The sequence below is a fragment of the Sturnus vulgaris genome, chromosome 18, assembly GCF_052056855.1.
Source record: "Sturnus vulgaris isolate bStuVul1 chromosome 18, bStuVul1.hap1, whole genome shotgun sequence".
Taxonomy (NCBI): domain Eukaryota; kingdom Metazoa; phylum Chordata; class Aves; order Passeriformes; family Sturnidae; genus Sturnus; species Sturnus vulgaris.
This window is the reverse complement of record NC_142260.1, coordinates 10,754,482-10,778,405: the sequence shown is the minus strand read 5'-3', so window position 1 is coordinate 10,778,405 and position 23,924 is coordinate 10,754,482. Positions and strand designations below refer to the sequence as shown.

Sequence of the window (23,924 nt, the reverse complement as noted above, 5' to 3'; positions counted from 1 at the left end):
ATTTGCTTGGTTGGGTTTTTCTGTCCATGCTGCCATTAATACCAAAATTACCTGTAGCTTGTGTGAGGGAATGCCTGTTTGCCACCCTTCCCATTGGGTGACCTGTGAAAAGACCATTGCTGCACGTGGGGCTCACATCTTCTCCTGGCAGAGGAAAACCACTGAAATGCAAAATCTCCCTGTTGTTGTGGAGCTTCCAAAAACATGATGAGTAACACTTGGCTGAGTCCTTGGCACCCAGCTGGGGTGCTGTGACTGGGGGATGGAGTTCAAGGGTTGAATGTGTGACACCAGCTCCGTGCCTTGGTTGGTCACAATGCAGCTTTGGAAATTTGCTCAGCTGAGTCAAGTGAGAGCTGAGAACAGGAAAGAAAACCCTCTCCATCACAAAGTTGGCCCAGTTTCCATCTCTCCTCTTCAATGCTCTGGAGAGAGGAGTGAGAGTAACAGAGCTCTGGGTCCCAAGGTGAGACCCACAGACTGATGCCCAGCACTTACAGCCTGAGAGACTGGTAAAGTATCCCTGTCCTCAGAGCTCCCTTTCATTTAACAGAGGTAAAGTGGGAGTATTTTACCAAAATCCAGCCACTTCCAATAACAGCTGCTCAGTATAAAACAGGACAGCTATAAAGGCAAAGGCAAATCAATAAATTTGCATTATTCCTGGATTGCAGTTTTATAATAAAATAAGTTTAGTCATTCAGTGAGTTAACAAGGACGCTGACCTTTTAATTCCTCTGGTGAGATGTAAGGAAATGGATATTTCTGTCATTAGAAGGCTACAATGAATACTTTCACCCAAGACCAATCTGTAAGTGGAAAGTGGTAAAATTTAAACATTGCAACTAGAGAAATGTAGCCTTAAAACTAACTGCAAAGTTTCTGCTTTGGCCCATACTTATTGTGTGCTGGCCTGTGAACACAGGCTGAGAAACTTGGGATTGTTCAGCCTGGAGAAGAGACAGCTCCAGAGAGACCTTAGGGTACCTTCCAGTACCTAAAGGAGCTACAAGAGAGCTGGAGAGGGGCTTTTTACAAGGGATGTAGTGATAGGAAGGTGGGAATGACTTTAGACTGACAGAGGGCAGGCTTAGATTAGATATGGGCAAGGAATTCTGTACTGGGAGGGTGGTGAGGCACTGCAGCAGGCTGCCCAAAAAGTTGTGTATGGCCCATCTGTGGGAGTGTTCAAGGCCAGGCTGGATGGGGCTTTGAACAAGGAAAGAGTCCCTGACTGTGGCAAGGGGCCTAGATAATCTCTAAGGTCCCTTCCAAAGCTTTCTGTGATTTTTCCTTTCTAGATCCTGACAGGTCCTTGGGCTGTCGTGGGGTGTAGGACACAATGGTGCAGGTGTCTGCTGGTGGCTGGACTTCATCCTCCAGAGGATTTATTGTCCTTGGCCCAATGGCTGCTAAGCTGCACTTAAAATTATTTAAAAATAATTTATTAGTTTGGTTTTTAAGTTGTCAGTGTTCTGGCTGCAGCAGAGTCCTTCACTGGCATTTCTGTCTGCAAGGGTGGCACGGGGTCTGCACTCTGCTACCTGTGCAGTCTGTCCTGGATCTCAGCTGTGAGAACTCCTGCCAGTGATGGTTACAGCCTTTGTATTATACACGTCCTCATTTTTCAAAAAATAGAGTTTGGAACCCATGCAGAATGTTTCCCTTCTTAAGATTTTTGTCTTTTGTTCTTTTTGGCCTTTTGTTTAGTACTTTTGTTTTGTTTTGTTTTGTTTTTTTTCCTAAAAAACAAGGGATCATTTTAAAAGGATAAATACATTCTGAAGAGTAAAATCAGGCAAATCTGTGAAATGTGCTGGGTTGTGTTTTTTGTTTGTTGTTTTCACAATGGTGAAGTGACTTTAATTCTACAATCATGCCAGTTGGCCAAGAGCCTAAGGGCTCATAAAAATCTTTAACAGACCTCTGTGGTAAAACTTGGATGTAATTTGGCATCTGAACACTGTTTTCCCATTTATATGTTGCCTGCAGGAAAACACTAATGCCCCAACCCATTGGAGAAAGTCTAGAAATTTCACTGGAGTTGCCTCCCACACCACGTTGGTGTGTGGCAGCTCAGGGCACGAGGGCTGGCTCCTGTCCCCTCTGGACAGACTGTTCCTGTTCCTCAGCGTGGTGTAGCAGATCTTTTTACAGGATTTTTCACCCTAACAGGATTCTCTCTGCCCAGCCATTAGCAAAATATTGCCACTCACTCAAAATTGTTCATCTCCCGTGTAAGCAGCAAAAGAAAGGCTTAGATTTTCTATTTTACTTATTTTCCCAGAAATTTCCAGTGCAAGTCACAGCATATTTGTGAACTGTGATCCCTTAAAATACCTAATACCTCCTTTGATGTCTGTATTCCAAAGCACAACACACAAGAGAAAACCCAGACCTTCCTCAGTCTCTGCCTACCCTGCTAAACAGTGTCTGGAGTCATTTTCCACTCCAAAACATCATCTCATGTGCTGTTCCTTTAAAACAGGGAATAAAAAGGATTTCATACTTGCCACAAATGCATGCTGAGAGCAAGATGTGGGATGAAAGGCTCGTGGAGCCAGGAGGGAGTGTTCAGTCAGGGCACTGCCAGCGTTTGAGATACAGAAGAGACATTGCAGACCATTTCACTTTTTTTTCATTTCATTTCCAGCACTACCAGGACAAATATAATTGGGGTTTTCTTTGATGTGAATGGCATTTGTTTTTTTCCTTACAGTTCTTTCATTAAAAATCGGCATTTCCAACCCCTGGCTAAGAAATGTACCAGTGTCTTTTTAGATTTTTTTTTCCTTCCCGCTTAAATGTAGAAATTCTTTAAATATCATGGTAGCATGGTGAAAGTAAATATTAGGAGACTTTGTAGGTGGCATGAAAGAAAAAAAATATTTTCAGAAACATGCCTTTGAGAGTTTCTAATCTGCTTTAAAAGGGGTAGCAGTGAGAGGACAGAGAAAGATGCTGGGTCTGTACTGCTTTTCCCTTGGAGACACATCAAAATTCAGTTTGATAAGTTACCTTTCCTTTTTTGTTGACCTAGTTTTGCAGGTACTTGAGAATGAAGGTAGTTGGAATATGCTCTAAATGTGTAATTTTAAAAGATGATTACTGAAAGACAGTGTTTTCTGATATATAGTGTGGGATTGATATTGCCAAATTCCAACTTAAATGTAGGTGGTAAGTCTGAAATAATCATGTAAATCCTGTAGGCTCTTTCTCTGGGCAGGAGATAGAGTGTGACTCATCCCATGTGCTTTAATGTGTTTTTAACTTTTACTGCTGTTTGTGGAGGAGCTTCTCTGGCTAAACCAGATGATTCTTGTTTAGAGGGCCAAAGTCCCAACACTGGACTCCATTTTTACATATCAAAATGCCATTTTCTTCATAGTGGTCAGCCTTTCCAAAATTTGTTATTTGTTATTCCTTTGATTTTATCTTTATTCCTGTTCATTGCTCTGAAGCATCATCATGAAAACCACAATAGAAAAAAAATCACAACCAAACAATAAACCAAAAACCAATAGGAAAACAAAAAAAACCCCTCACCCATGATGTGTTGAAGGAAAGTTTAGTGAAGCATCTACTGAGATATCATTCCTCTGTCTTTAAGTGTATTTGGAAAAATTATGGCCTCTAATTTACAGCAGTGCAAAAGATTTAGGAAGAAAATTTTGTACTATGTGTCATTTCTTGGGTGCACATAATTATTCATCCTTTACATGTATGGGTGATGAAATTCAGAATTACTGTGGGCAAGTTGCTTAATTTTGTGACTTTGTGGGTTGGGCCTGGTGTTCCTCTGGATCAGTCTGCATTTTCAGAACTGCTCCAGGCCTTTGTTGCTGTGTTGGAAAGTTACAGAACTTGGGGGTTTTGTGGAAAATTTTCTTTTCATCTCTTGAAGGCTGAAAGGAAGAGGTTGAAACATGGATTGCTGACAGGCGGCTTCAGCACGGTACACACACTGCTCTGAGGATTCTTTCTGAATCTTTGAAATACTTTTTTCCTGCAGAAAGTGAAAATACTCAGGTTTTTTTTCCCATGATCCAAAGCAGTCTTTGAGTCTCACATAATCACAGCAGATCTGCTTTGCCAGCAGGTTACAAATGTCACAGAGACAGTGTTTAATACATTTTATTTTAATTAGACTTCATCTTGTCTCTGAGCTCATTTTCAGGTTTTCTTCCACATTCCAAAGTCACCAGAACACTGTAAATTCTCTAATAAATGAAATTATTGTTGATGGCACACAAAGCTAGCTTCCTGTTGACTGGCACACAGAGCAGGGATTTAATTTCTGATTTTTTTTTTGTTTGTTTCAATTTGATTGAGATCTACCGGTGTTTCAGAAAATATTTATTTTTCTCTGTTCCAGGCTTATAGATTTTCTCAGCTTCCTGAGATGGTAATGGGTTCTCCTCCCCCTCCTGTCCCTCCCAGAACGGGTCCTGTGGCTGTTGCCTCTCTCAGGAGGTATTTATCTATTATTTTATTTTAGGCATGATCTCTAAAACCCACTGTTGTAATAAGAACCGGGGCAAACCCTGAGGGGGCACTTACAAGGCACTTAAAAAGACACAGTAATGAAATTAGAAACACGCTGGTTTTATTTCATTTTAACACAAAACAAAATAACAATGAATTTTCTGTTAGCTAGTCTGTGTCAATAAAATTAGGAAATGCAGGCTCTTGTTTCTTTTAAAGCATTCTTTGCCCCAGCTCACATAATGGTGTGCTGGATTGAGGCATCATTCACAGCACCATTCTCTAAATTTCCTGTGTGGAAAGGACTTGCAACATTTCCAAAGACATTAACATTTCCCAAGTGCAGGAAATGCTATTTCCCACAGTGGTCTCCTGCTGTATGAGACCATGTCCTGTACACTGTTGGGACTGTCTGTGGACTGTGTTGGTGAAATATGGCAAAGCTCTGGGCAATTATGGTAAAGCTCTGGGCAATTATGGTCAAGCTCTGGTTTTAGTGCTGCATTTCACAGGCATTTGTTTGAAGCAGCAAGCAAAGCCCCTATACAATGGTAATGACATGCTTTGGTGTAATAGCAGCCAGGTTAAAGGGTTCTTTGCAAACTTCTCCAGACTTCTCCTGTTGTCCAGCTGTTCTCCACACTTCTGTCATGCAGAGCAAAGTTGGACAGATTGCTCCTCGCTGCCTTGCCCTGCTGTAGCTCATGAGTGTGGATGTGGCCACAAATCCTCATCTGTAGGTCAGAATGACAAAAATTTCTGTTCTCTCTTTTTCTTAACGCACAGGTCTACATCAGATATTGGCAGCAAAGTGAGAATACCTGAGTCCAGTGGAGCAGACCAGGCCCAGCACCACGACCAGACCCCTTTTGCAGCGGGTTCGAGAGCTCCCATGTCTGTTGGTCCGCTCGATCAATCGGCTTTTCACTCAGGTGAAGAAATAATGCAGATTGAACTTGGAGCTCTGAGAGCCTCAGCAGTTACTTTGGATAGAAATGAATGTATGGGATAGAGCAAATAAGGATGATTGTAAATGGGTTAATTGCACCACCTAATCAGTGGCTTGTCTTCATTTTCTTCTGTCTTCACTCAGAGTCAGGATTAAAAAGCACGAAGGAGATGAGTTTTCTTGTGTTTGGGCTTGGTTGTTTATTAAATCTTATCTAAAGTACAGAGAGTTCAGCAGCACTTCCAGCTACCAGCTAAAAGTGAGCAAAATGGAGGTGAACCTAGCTAGTTACAAGGTCTCTTAAAGCTAAACAGACCAATAGAGAATTAACACCGATATTATTGATACTTTTGACCCAATAACCAAACTCCTGTGACCCACAGTGCAGCACTGACTGTCCAACCAGAAACTACTGCCTGAAATTGTGAAGAAGGAAGAAGACAGAAAGACAACACTCGAAACCCTCCATCATGTCCCATACTTATTACTTTATTTTAAACCCCTCAAACTTAAAACCCTTCACCATGTGAAATCACACACTTCTATTTAACTACACACCCGTGATTTTAACTCCATCACTCAAATTTGGAGCCTTCTCCAAGGCTTCAGGTCGAAAGCAGTGTTGGGATCAGTGTCAGAAAGCACAGAAAGCTCAAAACTCCCAGGTTTCTGGGTTCCAACAAATGATTATTTGGAGACAGACTGTATTAGGTGGGGTTTCTCCTGGTGCAACTGAAGGAGCCCTCCAGAGGATGCCTGTCCCTTTGTAAGTGCAGCACCAGCTGCATCCTAAAATACTCATCCTGCAGAAGCACCAGGAAATGGCCTTTTCTGAAGGAAGGACACAGCAGTAATGTCCCAGATGTTCTGTGTTCAAGTATGGCATTCTGCTGGCACACTAATCAAGACTCTGAATTGATAAAATCCAGTAAAACTGCTCATCTGTACTGCAAAACACAGTAGAATTTTTAGGGAGGGTATAGAGAGTGTTGGTGGCAAAACAGGTTGCAGTATTGGGACTGCTGTGTGACTCACTCGTGTTGCACTTTGTACCAACCAAGCAAAGTGGGACAGACAGGTAATTAATGGGGGAGAAATGAGGGGAGAAATGGGTTGGATCCTTCCAATATTTTATCAGTCAAGAATATTGATCCAAATGCTCAAAAATTTTTTTAAGGTTCCCTGTTTCCTCTTGAGAAACTTTACCCCTGCTCTTGTCACAACAGAGGGCTGCTGAGGAGGGCAAACTGAAGGTACATGGCCCCTTCCCTTCAAAACACAAGGCAGGGGTGCCATTGCACAGTCAAAGGTAATCTGTTAGCTCTTCACTCCTCCTGGTCTGGAGAATATAATTTCTGCCCAGAACTTTTTTTAGATCTAAAAGTCCCAGTTTTAAAGGCCTAGTCAGTTCCTGGTCCTTTTGATATGAGTTGTATTTATAAATTGATTTAATAATGAGATGAAGCTGATGTACTGTTTTGATGGTACATGGATAACATTTAGCTGGAAAAATATTTGAAATGGCTTCTTATTGGCAAAATATGTTTTCTTGAAGAGTTATGGAAAAGATCTTACAATATTCAAAAGAATTTTCCATTCGTTCAAAGCTTTGAAATTAGTAGGTCTGTTATACATTGCTCTGTTAATCTGCCAGGAAAAAAAAAATTACCTTCTTTAGAAATAGAGAGTTATCTGCACTGTCTTTGACATCACCGACTGAGAGTCACAGTGTGGCTCAGCAAATGTGTTGACAATTAATTAAATACAGTAGGTTTGAAGGATCCATTCTACTCTCACTTTTTGTCATACCTTCTGCAAATGGTGCAGGACCTGGAAGGAGCAGATGCTCACCCTCCCATTTCATAACATTTCAAGCTATAAAATATGCCACACTACCTAGACCTCTTCTTTCTGAGTGCAGTAATGTGATCTGTAGGGTATAATTTTTTATTGGATCCAATGATGGGGAGATTTTATTGCTGTGTGTTGCTGAAAAGTGGCTGCAGTTCAGAAGAGACAAAATTAACTTCCTGTACGTTGTGGAGTTTGCCAGAATAATTCTGGGAGGAGTTGAAGGAAACTTCCATATATAACAGGTGTTACAAAAGACTGCAATACAGGCAAGTAGAGACAAGGACAACTGTGAGAAATGTGCAATTGCAATACAAGATTTCTAACATTCTGATATGAAAACAGGTTTTTATAACCTCAATACATGAAGAAACATTGCTGCAGGTGCTGATTTGGAATGTTAATGCCTAATGTCACTCTCATGCAGCCCAGCATCAGCTTTAAGATAAAGATGTTGCAATAATAATTTAGGATAAGGTATTACATCAGCCTATTGAATATTCACTTTGAGTAGTACCTCCTTTTGCTGTGATTAAATTAAAAGAGTGTTTTGGTGTAGAAGCCATGTGCCATGTACAGGAGCAGCACTTTCTTCTCTGTCCATGTATGAAGAATGCTCATTTTCAACCTTGCTAACTCCTTTAAACTGGCAACCCTTGTGCTGTTTATGACCTGGAAGAACCAGGCTGACCACACCTCTTCTCTTAGCCCATCCTCTTCCAAACCACGGGGCTGGAGGAACTGGGATAGAAGTGGTTTGTTTTTGCTTTGGAGAAAAATGTGCTACAAACCATATTTTACTGCTCTTCTCACACCCTGATTGCATCCATAGCAATTCTGGTCTGGGACTGCATGGGAGGTCATGGAGAAACTGTAAATATCTGGGTTTATGGAGACTGCTTGGGATGGATGGAGTCACTGGTGGAGTCTCTGTGCCTGTGCCCAGCATCTGGCAGAGTAGGCAGCTCTTGTAGATTGTACAGGAGCAAAAAATGTGCCAGGGCTGTAAATGAGATTCTGGGGGATGGATATTTGAAGCAGCCAGTAATTGATGGTAATTCAATTAGGCTCCATATGAATTTCAGGAGAAAGCCCATGTCTTTGTGATTTTGTCAGCATAGTGGTATCATAGCTACTGAGAGCAATTAGTAGCAATATTCAAATGATGTGCAGTTGGAAGGGGGAGAAATTTTATTTTCTCTGCACTGATTCTAGTACAGAGAATCTGCCCAGCTGTGTAATGTTACTGTGCTTCCATTCCTCAGTGAAAATATTGGAGTTGTACTTTGTTGTGTTTTTAAAGGGTTTACTGTCCTTCTGCTTTCATGTCAGTGATATTATTTTTGCTCTGTTCTGTGAACCTGGAAAGTAAAAGACATGTCCATGTAGTATAACTGAAAAAACCAAAAACCTAATAACTGATAAAGATGATTTGCAGCTGTCCCATCCAGGATTTAGGGATGAGGATTTCATGCCTTCAGTGTGATGTTGGTGATTCACTGCTGGAGTCTGTCTTTGCATGTAAATAGACACTAGAGGAAGGAAGACTTTAATGGCAAGAAAGCTGTTTGTGTTCTATTTTTAACTAGGCAAATACATGGAGTTATAGCAAATCTCAAGGGAAATATGCACATTAGGATGCTGTCTTCTAGATAGTCCAGTAATAGCCTGTGGATAATCTCTGTTCCAAATTGTTCTCTGCACCTCTGTGGGCCACAGGAATAAACCATCCCTGAAAGCAGATGTGACCATATCCAGAGATTTGGCTGAAATTGATGCCAGCATGGCTGGCTCCCTCCACACAAATTGGAGTCTGATAGTGAGATTTTAATCCAGGAGGCTTCCTGGATATTCCTATGCATGCATCTTAATCAAGAGGTGATAAACCAGATTTGGAATTGAGAAATATTCATTTAAGTTGTAGCTAGACAAATATTTAGTTAAGTTGTAATTTATGGCAGTCATAGACTATTCTTGGGAAAGGAACTGAGCAGGTAGAACCTTGGTATTTTTTGAAGAAGCATTGAAGTTTTATGATGGAACTGTTGAGAGTACAGACTGTTAAACATATCAGCCACTCGTTTTTGTAGGTTTTTTGCCTAGATATATTAAGAAAGACTGGGTAAACTGTGAAGAGAAAGGTGCATTACACTGAAACCCATGGTAACAACAGCTGAAAATTGAATACAAGGAAGCAGACTTAAGGGGAAAAAAGCTTTTTCTCTAATGAGTCAAAGTTTTGACAAAGATTGTTTATTTCAAGGATCAAGTCCTAGGGACTCTTTACCTGGAGGCTGTACATGGTTATGAGGACAACTGCAAATCTTGCCTTCTTCAGTATTTCCCAGCATTATGAAGATGCTCTAGTCAGATGGTGGGACAAAAAAAAAAGAAAAACAACCAAAGCCCCAAACAAGAAATGTCAACAAACAAACATCAAGTCCATATTTCATAAGCACTATCTTCTGATTTACACCTGAAAATCTCAGCTATTAATGATGCCTACTCTCTTTTTATTTGGCAGGAAACACAGTCCCAGCAGTGTTTGCCATTCCAGCAAACAGACCTGGCTTCACGGGCTATTTTATCCCAACTCCTCCCACTGCCTACAGGAACCAAGCCTGGATGCCCTATGCTGGAGAGAACGAGTTACCAGGGCAGTGGGCAGACTCTGTAAGCATCCTTGCTTTTCTAACCACCTGTGTTTACTGTGTTTTGCACAGCAGGGGTTTTCAGCAATTCTTCACTGGTCTACAAAGAAGCTGAAAAGGATAATTTTAAATTTTTTTCCTTGAATGGGAATAATCTCTGGTAGTGAAAAGCCATAAGAGGTGGCATAGATACTTCAGCTGTTCATAATATGAACTGTAAGCAAGGTCTTTAGAGGGTGGAATCATTCACTAGGTTAGGGCCTGGCACCTGTTTAAAGCTGGTGGGCTAGATGTCATTTTTCTTTCCTGAGAAAGGTTACATTTTGGATAGACACTTGTCAGGAGAAGGTGATGCTGCCTCTCAAAGCAGCTGTTTAAAAGTTGGGGAAGCATCTTACCTTCCTGGAGGCTTCTCTCAAGACAGCCTGGCTCCCAAACCTTACCTCCCAGCCCTGCTGTGCAGTGTTCAAACCCTCCCAAAGGCTGGAGTGACAGATCATAAATCAAATAATTAATTGCACAACCCCAGACTGGAACAGATGTAATTTTTAGCCCAAAGTAAACCTATATTTCAAAGAATTGAAGTTGAAACATCCTGAAATGAATTGCAGTAGTTCATAATGTTTGAAACAATTTCTCAAATGTAGAGCTTTTTTTTTACACTAGGGAAAAAAAGATCAATTCTTCTGCTTGAGCTCACATCTGGCATTTATGCAGAACCACTCTGGCTAAAAAACCTGGGAGATAGATTCAATTTCCTTGTGCAAATCATCAACAGAACTTTTTAATGAATTGCAGTTGAAACCTAAGTTGGCTTTGAGCAGCTAAGCAAGAGACAACACAGTCATATAAATGTTCCTGGGGGCAACAGGAACTTTATTACTGCTCCCAGTGCCTGTGAGGAGAAGAATTCACTATGACTTTGAGATGCAAGTCTGAATTTGAAGGCTGAACTGTCAGAAAAAAAGCTGTTCATTTGTAAGCTGAGCACACCTGCTGATGTGCCCCTGACACCTGGAGGCTTGTGATGCTCTGGTATAAATTTTCTTCTTAGAGCTGCCTTTTAAAGCATGAAAAGCTTTATTTTCCTTTGTTGTTTTGGTGTTTGGTTTTAGTTTATTGGTTTTTTGTGTGTTTTTAACCCTTCTGACATCTTAAATCCAGGAGGCTCATTGAATCTTAGCAATGATTTAAAACTTTTTCTCTAAGAAGGAAAAGAGCCACGAAGGAAAAAATAAGGAAATTTTACTTGTCTTCCATTCATTCTCCCTTTTATACCCATACTCTTGACTGCAGTCCCACGGAAAAAGAATCAGGTATCATTTCTCAGAAGTGGAGGCTGAAACAAACAGCTCAAAACTGCAAACCAAGTCTCCAGCCCCCAAGTCCTTCCTCTGCAAGGAGTGTAAAACCCTGTTGTGGGTTTCCTTGTCTTCAGGGAAAGAGGAATGGAGAGGGATGTGAAAATCTGTCAGAAAAATAACCGTGGAAATATAGAGTGCAAAGGAAACAAACATCCCTTTTAACTTCACTTACCCATGGCAGAGCTTTAACAACTCCTTGTTACTCAGGTTTTCAGCCCTCCAGTGGCTTTGCAGAAGAGATAAAAATGTAGAAACTACTGCAGTTTCTAGAATGAATTTGTAAATCTGTCAAGAAACTGTCTTGATTTGAAAGTCATTACTGGAGGAGCTAGCAATAGCATTAGCAAAACAGCACATTCAGAAAGCCTGAAAATAAGTGAATAGCATAAAATTCTGAAGTAATACTCAGGTTTTCTCATTAATACTCAGGGCTTGAATTTCTGGACGTGTCCTGGTTTCTGGGCCTCTAGATTATACCTTGATCACACTCCCAAGATTTTCTTACAATTATTGAGAACAGATTCTTAATATCTATAGGATTCTTTATTTTTCACACATTTCTGCTAGCCTAGACTGAAAACAAGGGAGTAGAGGAAACAGGAGATTTGACAAAAAGGAATTATTATATAAGCTCAATTACTGTAATATATTATTCTCTGAGACAAATGGTAGGTATTGAAACACTAACTTTTGTGGGACAAGGCATCTGCATCCACAAAGCACTGATTTTCCAAACATGCTGCTTAGTGAAAACAGGAACTTGGTGGCCTCTAGTGGCGTGTTCACATGTTGTTCTAGTAAAATCACCTTTTGAAGAGCCTGTTGTAAACTAAACTCAGGTGCCCACGTCTAATGATCACTTTCACATCATACCTACTTCCTGCATTTGTCTCATCACACCACAGTGAATGTTTGTTATTCTCTTCAGCATTTGATGGATTCTCAAGGCTTTGTTGAGGATGTGTAAGTCCTAATGGCCTGAGTAAAGCCTTCTTCAAAATTAAAATTCTTGCTTTATAGCAAGATTCTGTAGATTCTTGCTTTATAGACTTTTGGAAATCATAAATACTATTTTTTATTTGATGCATTAAGGTCTTCTGAGTGCCAGAAAGACTGGTATTGTGGTTCACGGATTTGTGAAAGTAATTTAATCTCTCACCGTGACTAAAGGGCCTACATTATTGTTTTAGTTTTAGCTGGTGAAACATGGGGCTGAAATCTGTGAAGTTACAAAAAATTATGAATCCCTCATGTAATCCTGTTAAACATGGCCAGAAATCCTGACACTTCTGAGCAGTTAAGCATCCCTTTGAGTCTTGAGTTTCCAAGCTGGTGCACCTGAGCTTATCCCTGTTGTCTGGATCTAGTGAGTTTCTGTCAGGAGCAGAGAGACCAGACACTGGCTGCACATCAGAAAATTCTGCTTTTCTGTTCTGGGCTTTTTGATGTACTAATATCATAAAAAATAATACTAAAAATAATCTGTTTAAACCTGAAGTGTTTGCTAAGCAGAGAGCACACTTTCAGAAAAACCCTTTCCCTTGGTTTTAGTTTATCATATTTGAAACAATTTCTCAAATGTAGGGCTCTTTTTTTTACACTAGGGAAAAAAAGATCAATTTATGGATGCTGGTGAGAGCCAGGGAAAGCAGCAGTTTGAGTTTTCCCAGGCTACTCAAAGGAAAACAGAAGGGAAAGAATTAATAACAAAGTTTAGCACCTGTTGTTGTAGACAGGAGGAGTGTGTGAGGAACGTGATGTTTTGGTAAAAGCGTGTTTATAAGAGGTGTTGCCTTGCTTGGACCAATGAGCTTATTCTATCCTTGGTTCAGTGAACCAGTCTATAAAAACGTGTCTGCTCCTGCCATAAATCCCTTCTTCTGCTTTCTGGATGAAGCCTGTGTTGCTGTATTTTTTCGCTGCTCCCCAGCCTTACAGCGACATCAGTTCTTCTGCTTGAGCTCACATCTGGCGTTTGGAGGTGCTGATAAATGAGGACGAGCAGATGTTTTCGCTGCCACATCTGGGACATTGACACGTGCATAAATGGCACGTGCCAGGATAGGGGTTTGCAAAGAGAAGCTGGGAATTCTGAGCTTTGCATTCCCTTCAGCCGCGCCTGCCTGTCACACCTGGCAGTGTCCCGGGCAGGTTTGTGGTGCCAGGCGGGTCGATCGCTCCGCGTGGTTCTGAGCGGTTCCAATTCCCTTCGCAGGTGCCGCTCCCCGGCTACATCGAGGCGTACCCCAGGCCCCGGTACCAGCACAGCTCCCCGTCCCGCCTGCCCCGGCAGTACAGCCAGCAGGGCAGCCTGCACCCCAGCCTGGAGCAGGCTCCGCTGGCCTCGGCCGCCGCCTCGCAGCAGAGCCTGGCCGACAACGAGCCCCCCGAGGCGCCGCTCAGCAACATCTCCACCGCCGCCCTCGTCAAGGCTATCCGGGAAGAAGTGGCCAAGCTGGCCAAGAAGCAAACGGATATGTTTGAGTTCCAGGTCTAACGCAGCTCCTGCGTGCAGTGTTTGTGTCTCGCCGCCTGGGGTAGCCAACAAAGCAACTCCTTTAATTTTCAGCGACAAACTTCCTGTGAATTGTGCCAAAGCGACGGCATTTTAATCTGTCTGAAAAGTCAACGCTATGGAGTGACTTAAAGCAGAGCAACGGGACTCTGAAGACATGGAATTCTGCTTTCCAGCTAAGGAAAAGCTGCCAGGAAACTGTTTCATACTGATGAGATCAACCATATGCAATTGTTTGTCACTTTGCTCTCGTATTATGACCCATCATCACTAAAGATGCTGCTGAAAATGTCTGTGCCACAAGAAGTTTCATTTGCAGGCCCAGAGGCAGAGCTGCTGAAAATATCTCCTGCATGGCAAAACTTTGATTCCAGAAGAAAAAACCTGCAGAGCAGGGTTTGCTGGCGTGGCAGTGGCCATGTGAATTGTTTGCTGTGGGACATTGTATAAGGGGTGCTGATTTCAGTCATTCCAGCCCTTTCATCCCAGAGACTGTATTCAAACCAAAAGAATTCAAGATGATTAAGTAATACAAATAGAAGTCCTGTAAATAGCTCCGTGTCTCTTCATCACATTAACAGTGCAAAGAAGTGAAAGAGGAGAGGGCTGTGAAGAAAGTGAATGACATTTTGATAATTGGTGGCTACCTTGTCCCTCAGTGCCACTGATGAGTTATGGAGGAGATTTTTTATTCAGCGTGAGAGAATACAATGCATGAAGAGCCAGCAAAGGATATTGGTGCTAAAAGCTTCCAAGAGAAATGAGAAAAGGTTATTCGTGTTCACTCTATAATCGGGCTTTTCACTCTGAATGCATGTGAAGCTGGTAAACCTGAGACCTTTAAATCTTTCCGACCTAGAAAAATGAATACACCTGCTTGGACAAGGAAACCTCTGTTCAACACAGCGCTTTTTTTCTCTTTCTTTAACAATGCTATCTACTAAAGTGATGCCAGAAAGTGCTACCTGAAGCTGCAGTTGATTTTGATTACGCTGGCACGGTGAATGCGCACCCTGGAAGTTCTGAATGTAGAGGACCTAATTACTATATTAACATGTAAATAAGTTAACAGTTACATGGATTAACAAAAATGCTAATGTTCTGTGAAAAAAGAGAGCATTGCCAGAAATGATGTTGACTTTATATTGTGCAAGATAAAGGTCACTGATTGTTACACTGCATTGTGGTAGGAATCCAATCCCGAAAGGAAATCAAACCACTTGGATGGGACAGTAGTTAAGATTTTGCAGTTGTACAAACTAGTTGGAGATCATGAACAATTGTTTTCAGTTCCTTCAGCAATTAGCCTCAGGAACTGAAGTTGTTGCGAAATTTGTTGTGTTGGGCGTGTTTGATGTCAACTGGAGTTCAAGGTAATGTCCTTCATTTCAGTGGGTTATTTTGTTATCCTCAATTACTATTTTGTCTCATCATTTCATTTCCCTGAGTTTCTTTGGTCTTAACTGATGTGGGAAAGGGAACTTGGTTTAGCTTTTTGGCCATCAGTAAATTGAGAGGAGAGAGAAGACTAGAATAGGGGATAGAAGAAGAAATTGATGAAGCACAAACTTTTAAAGCAGAGCTATTTTTCCCCCTAATAATTATATTATAAACCCTGACTGAGACTGTGATGCATAATTATCCTAGAATATACAGACTTCTTCTGCTTCAATACCTTGAATATTGCAGAAGTGTTTGGAATGCTAGTTAATCTTTCAATAAATGTGAAATTTCATTTTTATTATTTAAAATCAGATATAAATAAAATGTATTTTTGTAATTTCTATGTATATATGTGCTGTATATTTATATAAGTGACTAGTCTGCTATAGTCAGAAAATTTCCATAAATTAAATGGAAAAAGAAAAAAAAAGAAAGAAAGGAAAAAAACCCTGGTAATTTTACTGATCAATATAAATCAATATAAATGTGTCTGGAGTACATAAATATACAATTGGGTGACTTGGATACTAAACAACCAAAGAAACTCAACTTTTCATACAAATACAAGTCTAGTAAAGGCTGACTGCTGTGTCAGTTACCTGTCAGCCAGATAATATTGATATTATCAGTGTAATACAACACAGCCAAATTGGGTTGAATTAATAGCTGGCAGAGAGCATCACACTTTAGAATAACAACTGAAAAATACTCAAACTCAGTGTGCCACAGAAAGACTGGTTCTGGTTGGCTTCAGTGGGAATTTCACTCACTGAGAGCAAGGCTGAGTTTGTCTGTTGGGCTTTGTCTACAAAAGCAAATTTCACTAGACCCCCTTGAATAGAATTCTGTTTATTTTTCAATTATTTGCCTGGCAGTAACATAAGTGCAGACATAATGGAAGAGCAGCTGACTTTTATTTAGCCTGAGCTGGTTCACAGCTGGCTTGACCTAACCTGGAAGTGAAACCTACACCAGAACGTGGCAGCCTGATAATCAGCTTTATTATCTCAATTTTTGAATGACTCTTCTATGTAGCCCAATGAAATTTTGCAGGTAAATGGGCCCTTCTAAGCAGTGAGGGTGAAATGTGCTGTGTAATAAATTTCTCTAGCTTAGACTCCAGTTTTGCAGAGTTATCCTGAGGCTGAAATGATGGAAGCAGTCATGATCCCATGGATGGGCTCACTGAAGCCACAGAGGTGGGAAGGGTAATGTAACAATGTATGCCCAAAAATGTCACAGGAAGCAGGGCATTCCGGTTTTAAACAGCATCTTTTGGACTCTGTTTGTAGGTCTGTTCCCATTCTTAAATTTTAGCAATTTAATAGTTCTATTGAAAAATGTGTGAGGGTAAAGTCTCGTATATCTTAACACGATGAATCATGTGTCTTACCATACTGGAAACGAAAAATTGTGGAAAATACAGAGATGTCCAGGGTTTGAATGTCTGTAGAAAGTGGAAAACCCCCAAACAAAAGCATTTAAATAACCTTCAAGAAAGAAAAACCATTTCAGTAAAGTTAAACAAAGTACTCTTCATACTTCTGAGGAAGACCTGTTAGAGTTTCAAAATTAATTTTGTTTGGTATTATTATGGATGATGTGCAGTCTAATTGAATATTTCCTGAACCATCATTCTGAAACCATTGTGGTGCACTTTATTCAGAAAACCATCTTACATTTTTCATTCATGATGCCTTTTTATCCTCTTTGTAATATGTTTCTGTATTTTTTTTTTAAGTATAAAGTAAGATTATATCAAGACAGTTAGGACATTCCTGGGAAAGAAAAATCATGCTGTAATATTTATACTGTCTGAGCACAAAGCAATGATAAAGTGAAAATATAGTGTACAAATAATTTGTAATATAATAAACATTTTGTATGGCTACAATTACAATATAGTTTTTCAATACTGATTTCAAAGGAGAAAGTATTTGTGTTTAAAGTTATAACCTCATCCAGATATATCCATGCCATTTTTACTGAGAACAAAGTAGTAATTTAGCTTTTTCTACTCAATGCCCCAATTTTCTTTAAAGATATGTTAAATGTGTAGGTGAAAGTATTGTTTACTGTGTACACAAAATGTTGATGTTCTAACCACTATCTGTCTTCAGATTTGTAAATCATCAGTAGAAAAGTTGCAAATGAAACAACATAAAATTCCTTCTTGGTATGTGTGTGCTGACCACCTTCAGCTGGAAAATCAAGTGTGACATACATTAGTATCAGTAGAACAGTAACTTTAAAAGGATAAAAGGGAACTTGTTGGCAGTCATTTCTTGACATATTATCTGTATTGGAGAGAAGCTCTAGCACTCAGTCTAGAAATATGAGTAATATTTGTGTGTCATAATATTATGGGTAGAGCTCGATAGAAGTGCATGCAAACCCTATATATAGAAATGGGGGTATTATCTTAAGCAGTGATCATTTCTTTTTCAGACTCTCTTTGAAAGATGAGACACATAAGAAGTGTAAGATAAAAATGAGAGGCAGGTAGAAAATGCAACATTGGGTTGAGTAGAATTATTTTGTTTAAGGGCCCATACATACCAAGCTGACCAGAGCTTCCATTACATTTCAAGATGTCTGACTGTTAAAGAATTAATCACATTTAAATTTATGTTTTTTTAATTCTTACATTGCCAACATAAAAGCTGATGGAGCTTGGAAGCAGCAAGTTTTCTGAGCTTGCAGAAGTCACTGCATTTTGCTGCCCCTGTTCCTCCTGTACTCGTCCCAGCAGCTCCAAACACTGTGTCCAACCAGTTTTTGTCCTGTTCTTGCATTTTTTTACACATTAACAAATCCCAGTGGCTTCCCAGCCCTCACTGGCACGAAATGGCAAAGGGAAAATGCCAGAAAATGCTTATGTTTGGCAGCTTTCCCTTCATGGGTTAATTTTTAACTCCAGGTGAATGAGCAACAGATTTATTTTTTATCAAAATAATTCATAGTTTTTTTTAAATTTTATTTTTAAGAATAAGAGTACTCTTTGAGAATGCTCTTTTTGAACTTTTGCCTTTCTCTCAGAAATAAATAATGCAAAACTCAGCTTGTAGAAGTGAGATTTATATATAGGTCAGTAAAGAAATTGCATTCTGGCTTGCTCTTTAAGAATCTTTCAAGATGGCCAAGTCATAAAGGCAAAGCTGGTCAATATTGCAGAATCTTTTCTGGGAATAACTGCATTGCACAAGGTAGTTTAGGTCCTGATTTTAAAAACAGTTGAAATTCCCCCAAATCATACAATATTTCATGCTTTTAAAATCACCTTAGGACCATATTTTTATGAATTTGTATCATATTCATGTGTGTATATATATGTGTGTGTGTATGTCAAAAAATATTTTTTCAAAACTGTTTCTATTTGTCCATCAGTTTGTCCCCACTCATTTCAGGTTCCTTAAGGGATACAGAGGCAGTAATGAAGAGATAAATCTCAGAGTTTTTCTGTTATGAAGCTCATAAAAGACGAGAAATGGGCTTCAAGTAATTAGGTGGTCAAATGATGTCCTGAAAATAATTACAATATCATGAAGAGATGTTTCAGGAATTTGATTTTTTTCTTTTTGTTTTCTTCTTTTTTTTTTTTTTTTTCATTTGTTAAAAATAATTCTTGTTTTAAGAAGTTTGACTTCATGAATTTTCCAGGTATCCGAGGAGTAAGTTGCTACAATATTGCATTGTGTAAATAATTTTGTAACTTTATAAACGCACATTTACCTCCTGGGCAATAATGGGTGCGAAGGACTGTAAATCACAAACAAAGATGATCCCACCGAGAGCAGGTGAATTTCTCTTCCAAAGTATTCCCTCTTTGCTGGAGCCCAGAGCATTTCTGTGCTGTGTAAACCAGTCTAAACTCCATAACAAACAGTGGCATCAGTTCAGGTCTTTGTGTATCTGGCAAGGAGATCTGGGTGTAAGTAATCTTGAATTTTTTTCTTTATCCGTGTCTTTATCTAATACTCTCCACACTGCAATGAGGAAAAAATCCAAACACTTTATCCTACGCCAAACAAATTTTAGTATTTCTTTCCATGACAAAGAAACTGGGAAGGCTTTTTCATTTCATCTTGGTGCTGACTTCTGCAAGCTGTATTCAATGTCATACTTGGTAGGAAAAAAAAAAAAGAGAATGAAGCCAAGAAATTTGGAAAATATGATAGAACCCATCTGGCCGAGGCATAAATTTTGATGCAGGATTTAGCAACCCAACAGAAGCAGCTCAGGCACAACAAAAGGGGCAGTTCTGGGCACTTCTTTGGGTCTCATAGAAAGCATGTTTGTCCAGCACAGATACTCCAACACTTTTTTACTTTTCATTTTCACTTAATGTCTTTCCTGCCATCGCTGTGCATTCTGAATTCGACTTTTACATCGTGTACACAAAGAAGTGCACTCCTTGCCTGGTTGATAGGCTGTTGGTGTGACAGGAGCAGCAACCAACACATGACAGAATTTTTAAATCGCCATGTGTCTTGGTTTGAGAGACAGGTGTCTGCTAAGAAAGGCAGGAGCCTGTCTTGAAGTGGAAAATGTAAACCCCCTCCTTCTAAATTATTATAATTTTGAAATTTGGGGGCTCTCAGGCAAAGGAATGGGAATAGGAATAAGAGTTCTTTACTAGGAAACATTAAAATAGCAATCCAGTATTGCAGAGAACAAATCCAAACCACAGCCAGAGTGAGAATCCCAGGTGCCCCCGTCAGTCAGTCAGGGTTGGTGCAGTCCCATTCCATGGTGGCTGCATCCTCCTGCAGTGACAGATGTGGTTCTGCTGGAGCAGGGCTCCTGCACAAGGTGCAGTTTTCCTCCAAAGCTGCAGGGATGATGTGCAAGGCTCTGGTTTTCCTCTGGGATCCAGTGGGAAAAGGCTGCTCTGCTGTTCCAAATCTCACCTTTGATCTGGGTAGGAAATGCTCGGCTCCTGCCCTGGCTGGAGCATCTCCCAATGGGATGATGGAATTTGATCAGCCCTGCCCTGGGACTGCATGTCCATGGACAGGAGAGATCTCCTGGAGGGAGGATGGGCTGTGGGGAAGATAAAGAACACTGCAACAGCTGGGTGAACAGCTGGTGACAGAATACACACTTTTGGTCACATCCTGCTTTGCAAGCCAAGACACCGTGGCATTGCATGGCTTCAGCCCATCTCGTGTTCTCCTGTTAGTGTTAAGGCAAAACACATATGTAATAAATTTCATTTTGACTGGCAGAACACCTGCTCCCTTCAAGGAGAACAGGACTGAGCCAGTACCCCCCACCCCCAGTAAATTAGCCATCACAAATGTCTTAAAATTGTGCCAAGAGAGGAAGGATGTGTCTGGTTATGGATGGCTGGAAACTGGGAGATGGAAGGTCAGTTTGCTCCTCTTCAGGATTTTGGGTTGGTCCAAAATGTGACTGTGCCTCAGTGTCCCATCTGTAGGCAGGGTGAAGGGAGTGCCTCTCCTCACTGCCCTGCTCAACTCGACCCCTGGACTGCAGTGGGGACTTTAGTGAGAAGCACTATTTATTCCTTCATGGAGCTTCGGGAATTGTTCAGGACTATAAATTACCTGTTCCTATGGTAGCATTTTAATATATGTGAATTTACAAGGAAAAAAACCACCTCTTGATAATATTTCAGTATGTTCTAGGAAGCCTTTCCAATAACAACCTCAACATTTTTTTTACAGAGATTTACAGAATTTTTATCAATAAACTGTCTCACTTCCCAGGCAACAGATCTCACTTACCAAGGAAATGAACTTTTCTTACGTCTTTGAATTACGGAAAGGACTACTCTGCATGATTACAAATATCCATGTTATCTTTGGTGTTCACAGCTTGATTCAACTGAATTGTAATGGCTGTGTCTGTGAAACTTGCTCAAAATTTTCGAGTGTTTCAGCTGTAAGTGGGAAAATTAACTTTCTGAAGCTGCAAAGTTGAGAGCAAATTTAAAGCCGAGTCTAGGGATTAAATCAAGAGAATAAGAAAATAAATAATTAAAATTTTATACTATGCAATCAGAAGGAAAATCTCCAAGACCTGTTATGTAAAACTACATGCTGATGGTAGAATTTACATATGACTGAAAAGGAGGGATTTAAAATGTTCTGGGTCATTACCAAATTACAATGTTTTTACTCTGAGCCATAGGGTGATTCTAGAAATAAAGCTTACGAGTACATAGACTTGTTCCTTTCATGTTAGTGGCTATAGCTTAGCTGAAGTTGTACATGTGTTTTCCTTGGCAATTTTGCACATGAAATAAAATATGTCTTAAAATCTGTGTTGCTACTTATTGGCTGTTCCTGCTGTGCCCTCCTCTTTAGATCCAGTTTTTGTGGTTTTTAATATCATTTACTCAGGCCTAAGTTTCGCCCTGTCAGTCTGAAGTAAAAGGAAGAGGAAAATGCAGCTTTTGACAGGGCTGCTTTTGTATAATTTGTGATGCAAGAAATTTGGAATAAAAAGTTCCTTTACTACTGCTTTGTAGTCTCAGAGGAAAAAAGAGGCAGGGAAAGATCTTCCAAAAATGGAGGATAAATGAACTTCCTAGTGTGTGTATCACTACTAAGGGTCTAGACAGATGCCCTAATTAAGATATAACTTTTTAAATGTATATATGTATTTATATATTTTATGTACATGCTGTGACTGTACTTAAACTGCCTCAAGGGGTTGTTCTGGCTTTCCTCAAGACACAAATCTGAGGTTATTTCACAAATGTATGTTTTTAGTGTGTAACAGAGCTCAATGTTATTGTTAATTTTACGTTTCCTTGGAAAAGACAAATGCAACACTCACGGAATGCTTCCTGACTGGCAGCTCCTTGATTCAACATCTAGATGTCAGCGACCTTAAAAAACTCTACCTGCCAAACAAAGGAGGACAAGTTTCCCAGAGTTAAGTGCTGCTCAATTTCCCTACTTCCCGTTGAGATATTAGCTCTGAATTTTCAGGGCAGGTGGACCTAAAATGCAGCATATACTGCTGGAAACAGAAAAATCATTTCATGATGGCTTACTGCTTTTGGATTTCCTTCTAATCTGTCCCTGAACTAATTAAGGCAGCTTGACTTGAAGATTAATTTAAATTCTAATGATCCATTGTAATAAGGCTGAATATCTATTTGGAGAATTTTAATGTGGCAAACTCAAACACAGCAGTCTGAAATTTAATGGACCCAATTGTTTGGTATAAAATAATTTAAATTTGAAATGCATTCCGGTTTTTTAATAGCTTTGTATCTCTTTTTCCCCATTATGAAGCAGCCAAGGCCATTTGAGGTTTCAGAAGTGAGAGCTGAGGGCTCTCCCTGAGGAGCACCTGGGTGTCCCTGCAGGTGCACACGTGGCTCTCCCCCTGCTCAGCCCTCGGGCTGGCTGTGAGGGTGTGACACTCTGCTTTTTGAGAGGCTTGCTTTGTTTAGGATTGGAAACGGGAGCAGCCTACTGATGTTTTGAGATCTCTGCCTGTGAATCAAATTTATAGACTGAAATCTCTTTCTTGAATGCAACAGGGATAGATTTGTTGAGTCACAAGGCAGCTACACGAAAGGGATCTGAACTGTGCCAGAATCTAAATGTCAGGTTTAGCCTCCCTTGAACAATCTAAGAGAAGAGAAACAATTTAAAAAAATGAATGACACATTCTTCTTGAATAAAAGAAAATGCAGTGAGAATGCTGTTCTATTTAGTCTAATACAAGGTTTAAATTTTACAAAAGAAACAATATACAGATCAGCTTTGAGATGAAACCACAAGCCCTCAGATGAGAGTAAATTAGTGTATTTAATTCAGCAAATTAGTCGGGTGGAAACAGAGCAGAAAAGCAAAGGTAAGTAAAATGTTTAGAGGCAAATGAAAACCAGCACATGTGCCATTATGTATCAATGTTTTTTTTTTCTAGAGGAAGGGTTTTGACCAAAGCATCCTGATGGAGGAGTGCTGTGGGTGACACTGGCCAAGGGCAACCATTCTGCTAAATGCCATGATCCAGCTGATTTTTCCAGGAGATGTGTGTGCCCAGGCAACTCTAGCTGATATTACATATTAACTGACATTATTCCTTGCATTACCACCCAGTAATTAAACACCAAGTGCTGTTTTGACATAAAGCACTCCATATGAAAAACAGAACAACAGATGGAAAATATTTAAACTGTGTGCCATGAAAAGCAGCTCTGTTTAAGCCAAGAAAACCCGAGTGAATAATGGCTGATGAGAGCTGGATGTAAAGTGAAAGACTTGATAAAAGATGAGAACTAATTGCTAGGAAGCAGCAATTCCCTGTAATGGAAACCTTTGTAGGCCCTTGCAATAACCTTGGAAAATTTCAGGTGGTTAAGGAAGGAACTTGATCTGGAGATTGAGAAAATGAAGACAGTTCCTCTATTACCTAACTTGATTTTAAAGCTCTCACTTCTCCACAAAGCCTTTGAGGGCCTCTGTGTATTGGCCCTTTTTGTCCAACCCAAATTTGTATTCTGGTAATTTAGTTTGGGCACTAGCACAATTCTCATTTTCGTAGTAATCAACAATTTCAGTTTAACCATTCACATGTTCACAACAATTAACCATTTCTGCTTAAGCCTCAAATCCCTTTGAGAGACTTTTTCTCCTGTTTCTGCAAAGGGAGCAGTGAAACACTGCAGCCCACATTTC

The 23,924-nt window shown here is 40.1% G+C and overlaps 1 protein-coding gene across 1 annotated transcript in view; it reads left to right on the top strand.

Annotated features, from left to right (window-relative positions):
* The window catches only part of KIAA1549L (KIAA1549 like), a 129,260-nt gene extending 107,713 nt beyond the window's left edge, over positions 1 to 21,547 (top strand). The window contains exons 18-21 of the mRNA XM_088175743.1: positions 4,376 to 4,473; positions 5,272 to 5,417; positions 9,810 to 9,958; positions 13,516 to 21,547. Coding sequence (XP_088031869.1) covers positions 4,376 to 4,473; positions 5,272 to 5,417; positions 9,810 to 9,958; positions 13,516 to 13,797 — 675 coding nt within the window. The 3' untranslated portion in view covers positions 13,798 to 21,547. The remainder of the gene's footprint in view (positions 1 to 4,375; positions 4,474 to 5,271; positions 5,418 to 9,809; positions 9,959 to 13,515) is intronic.
* Positions 21,548 to 23,924: the final 2,377 nt, after the last annotated feature.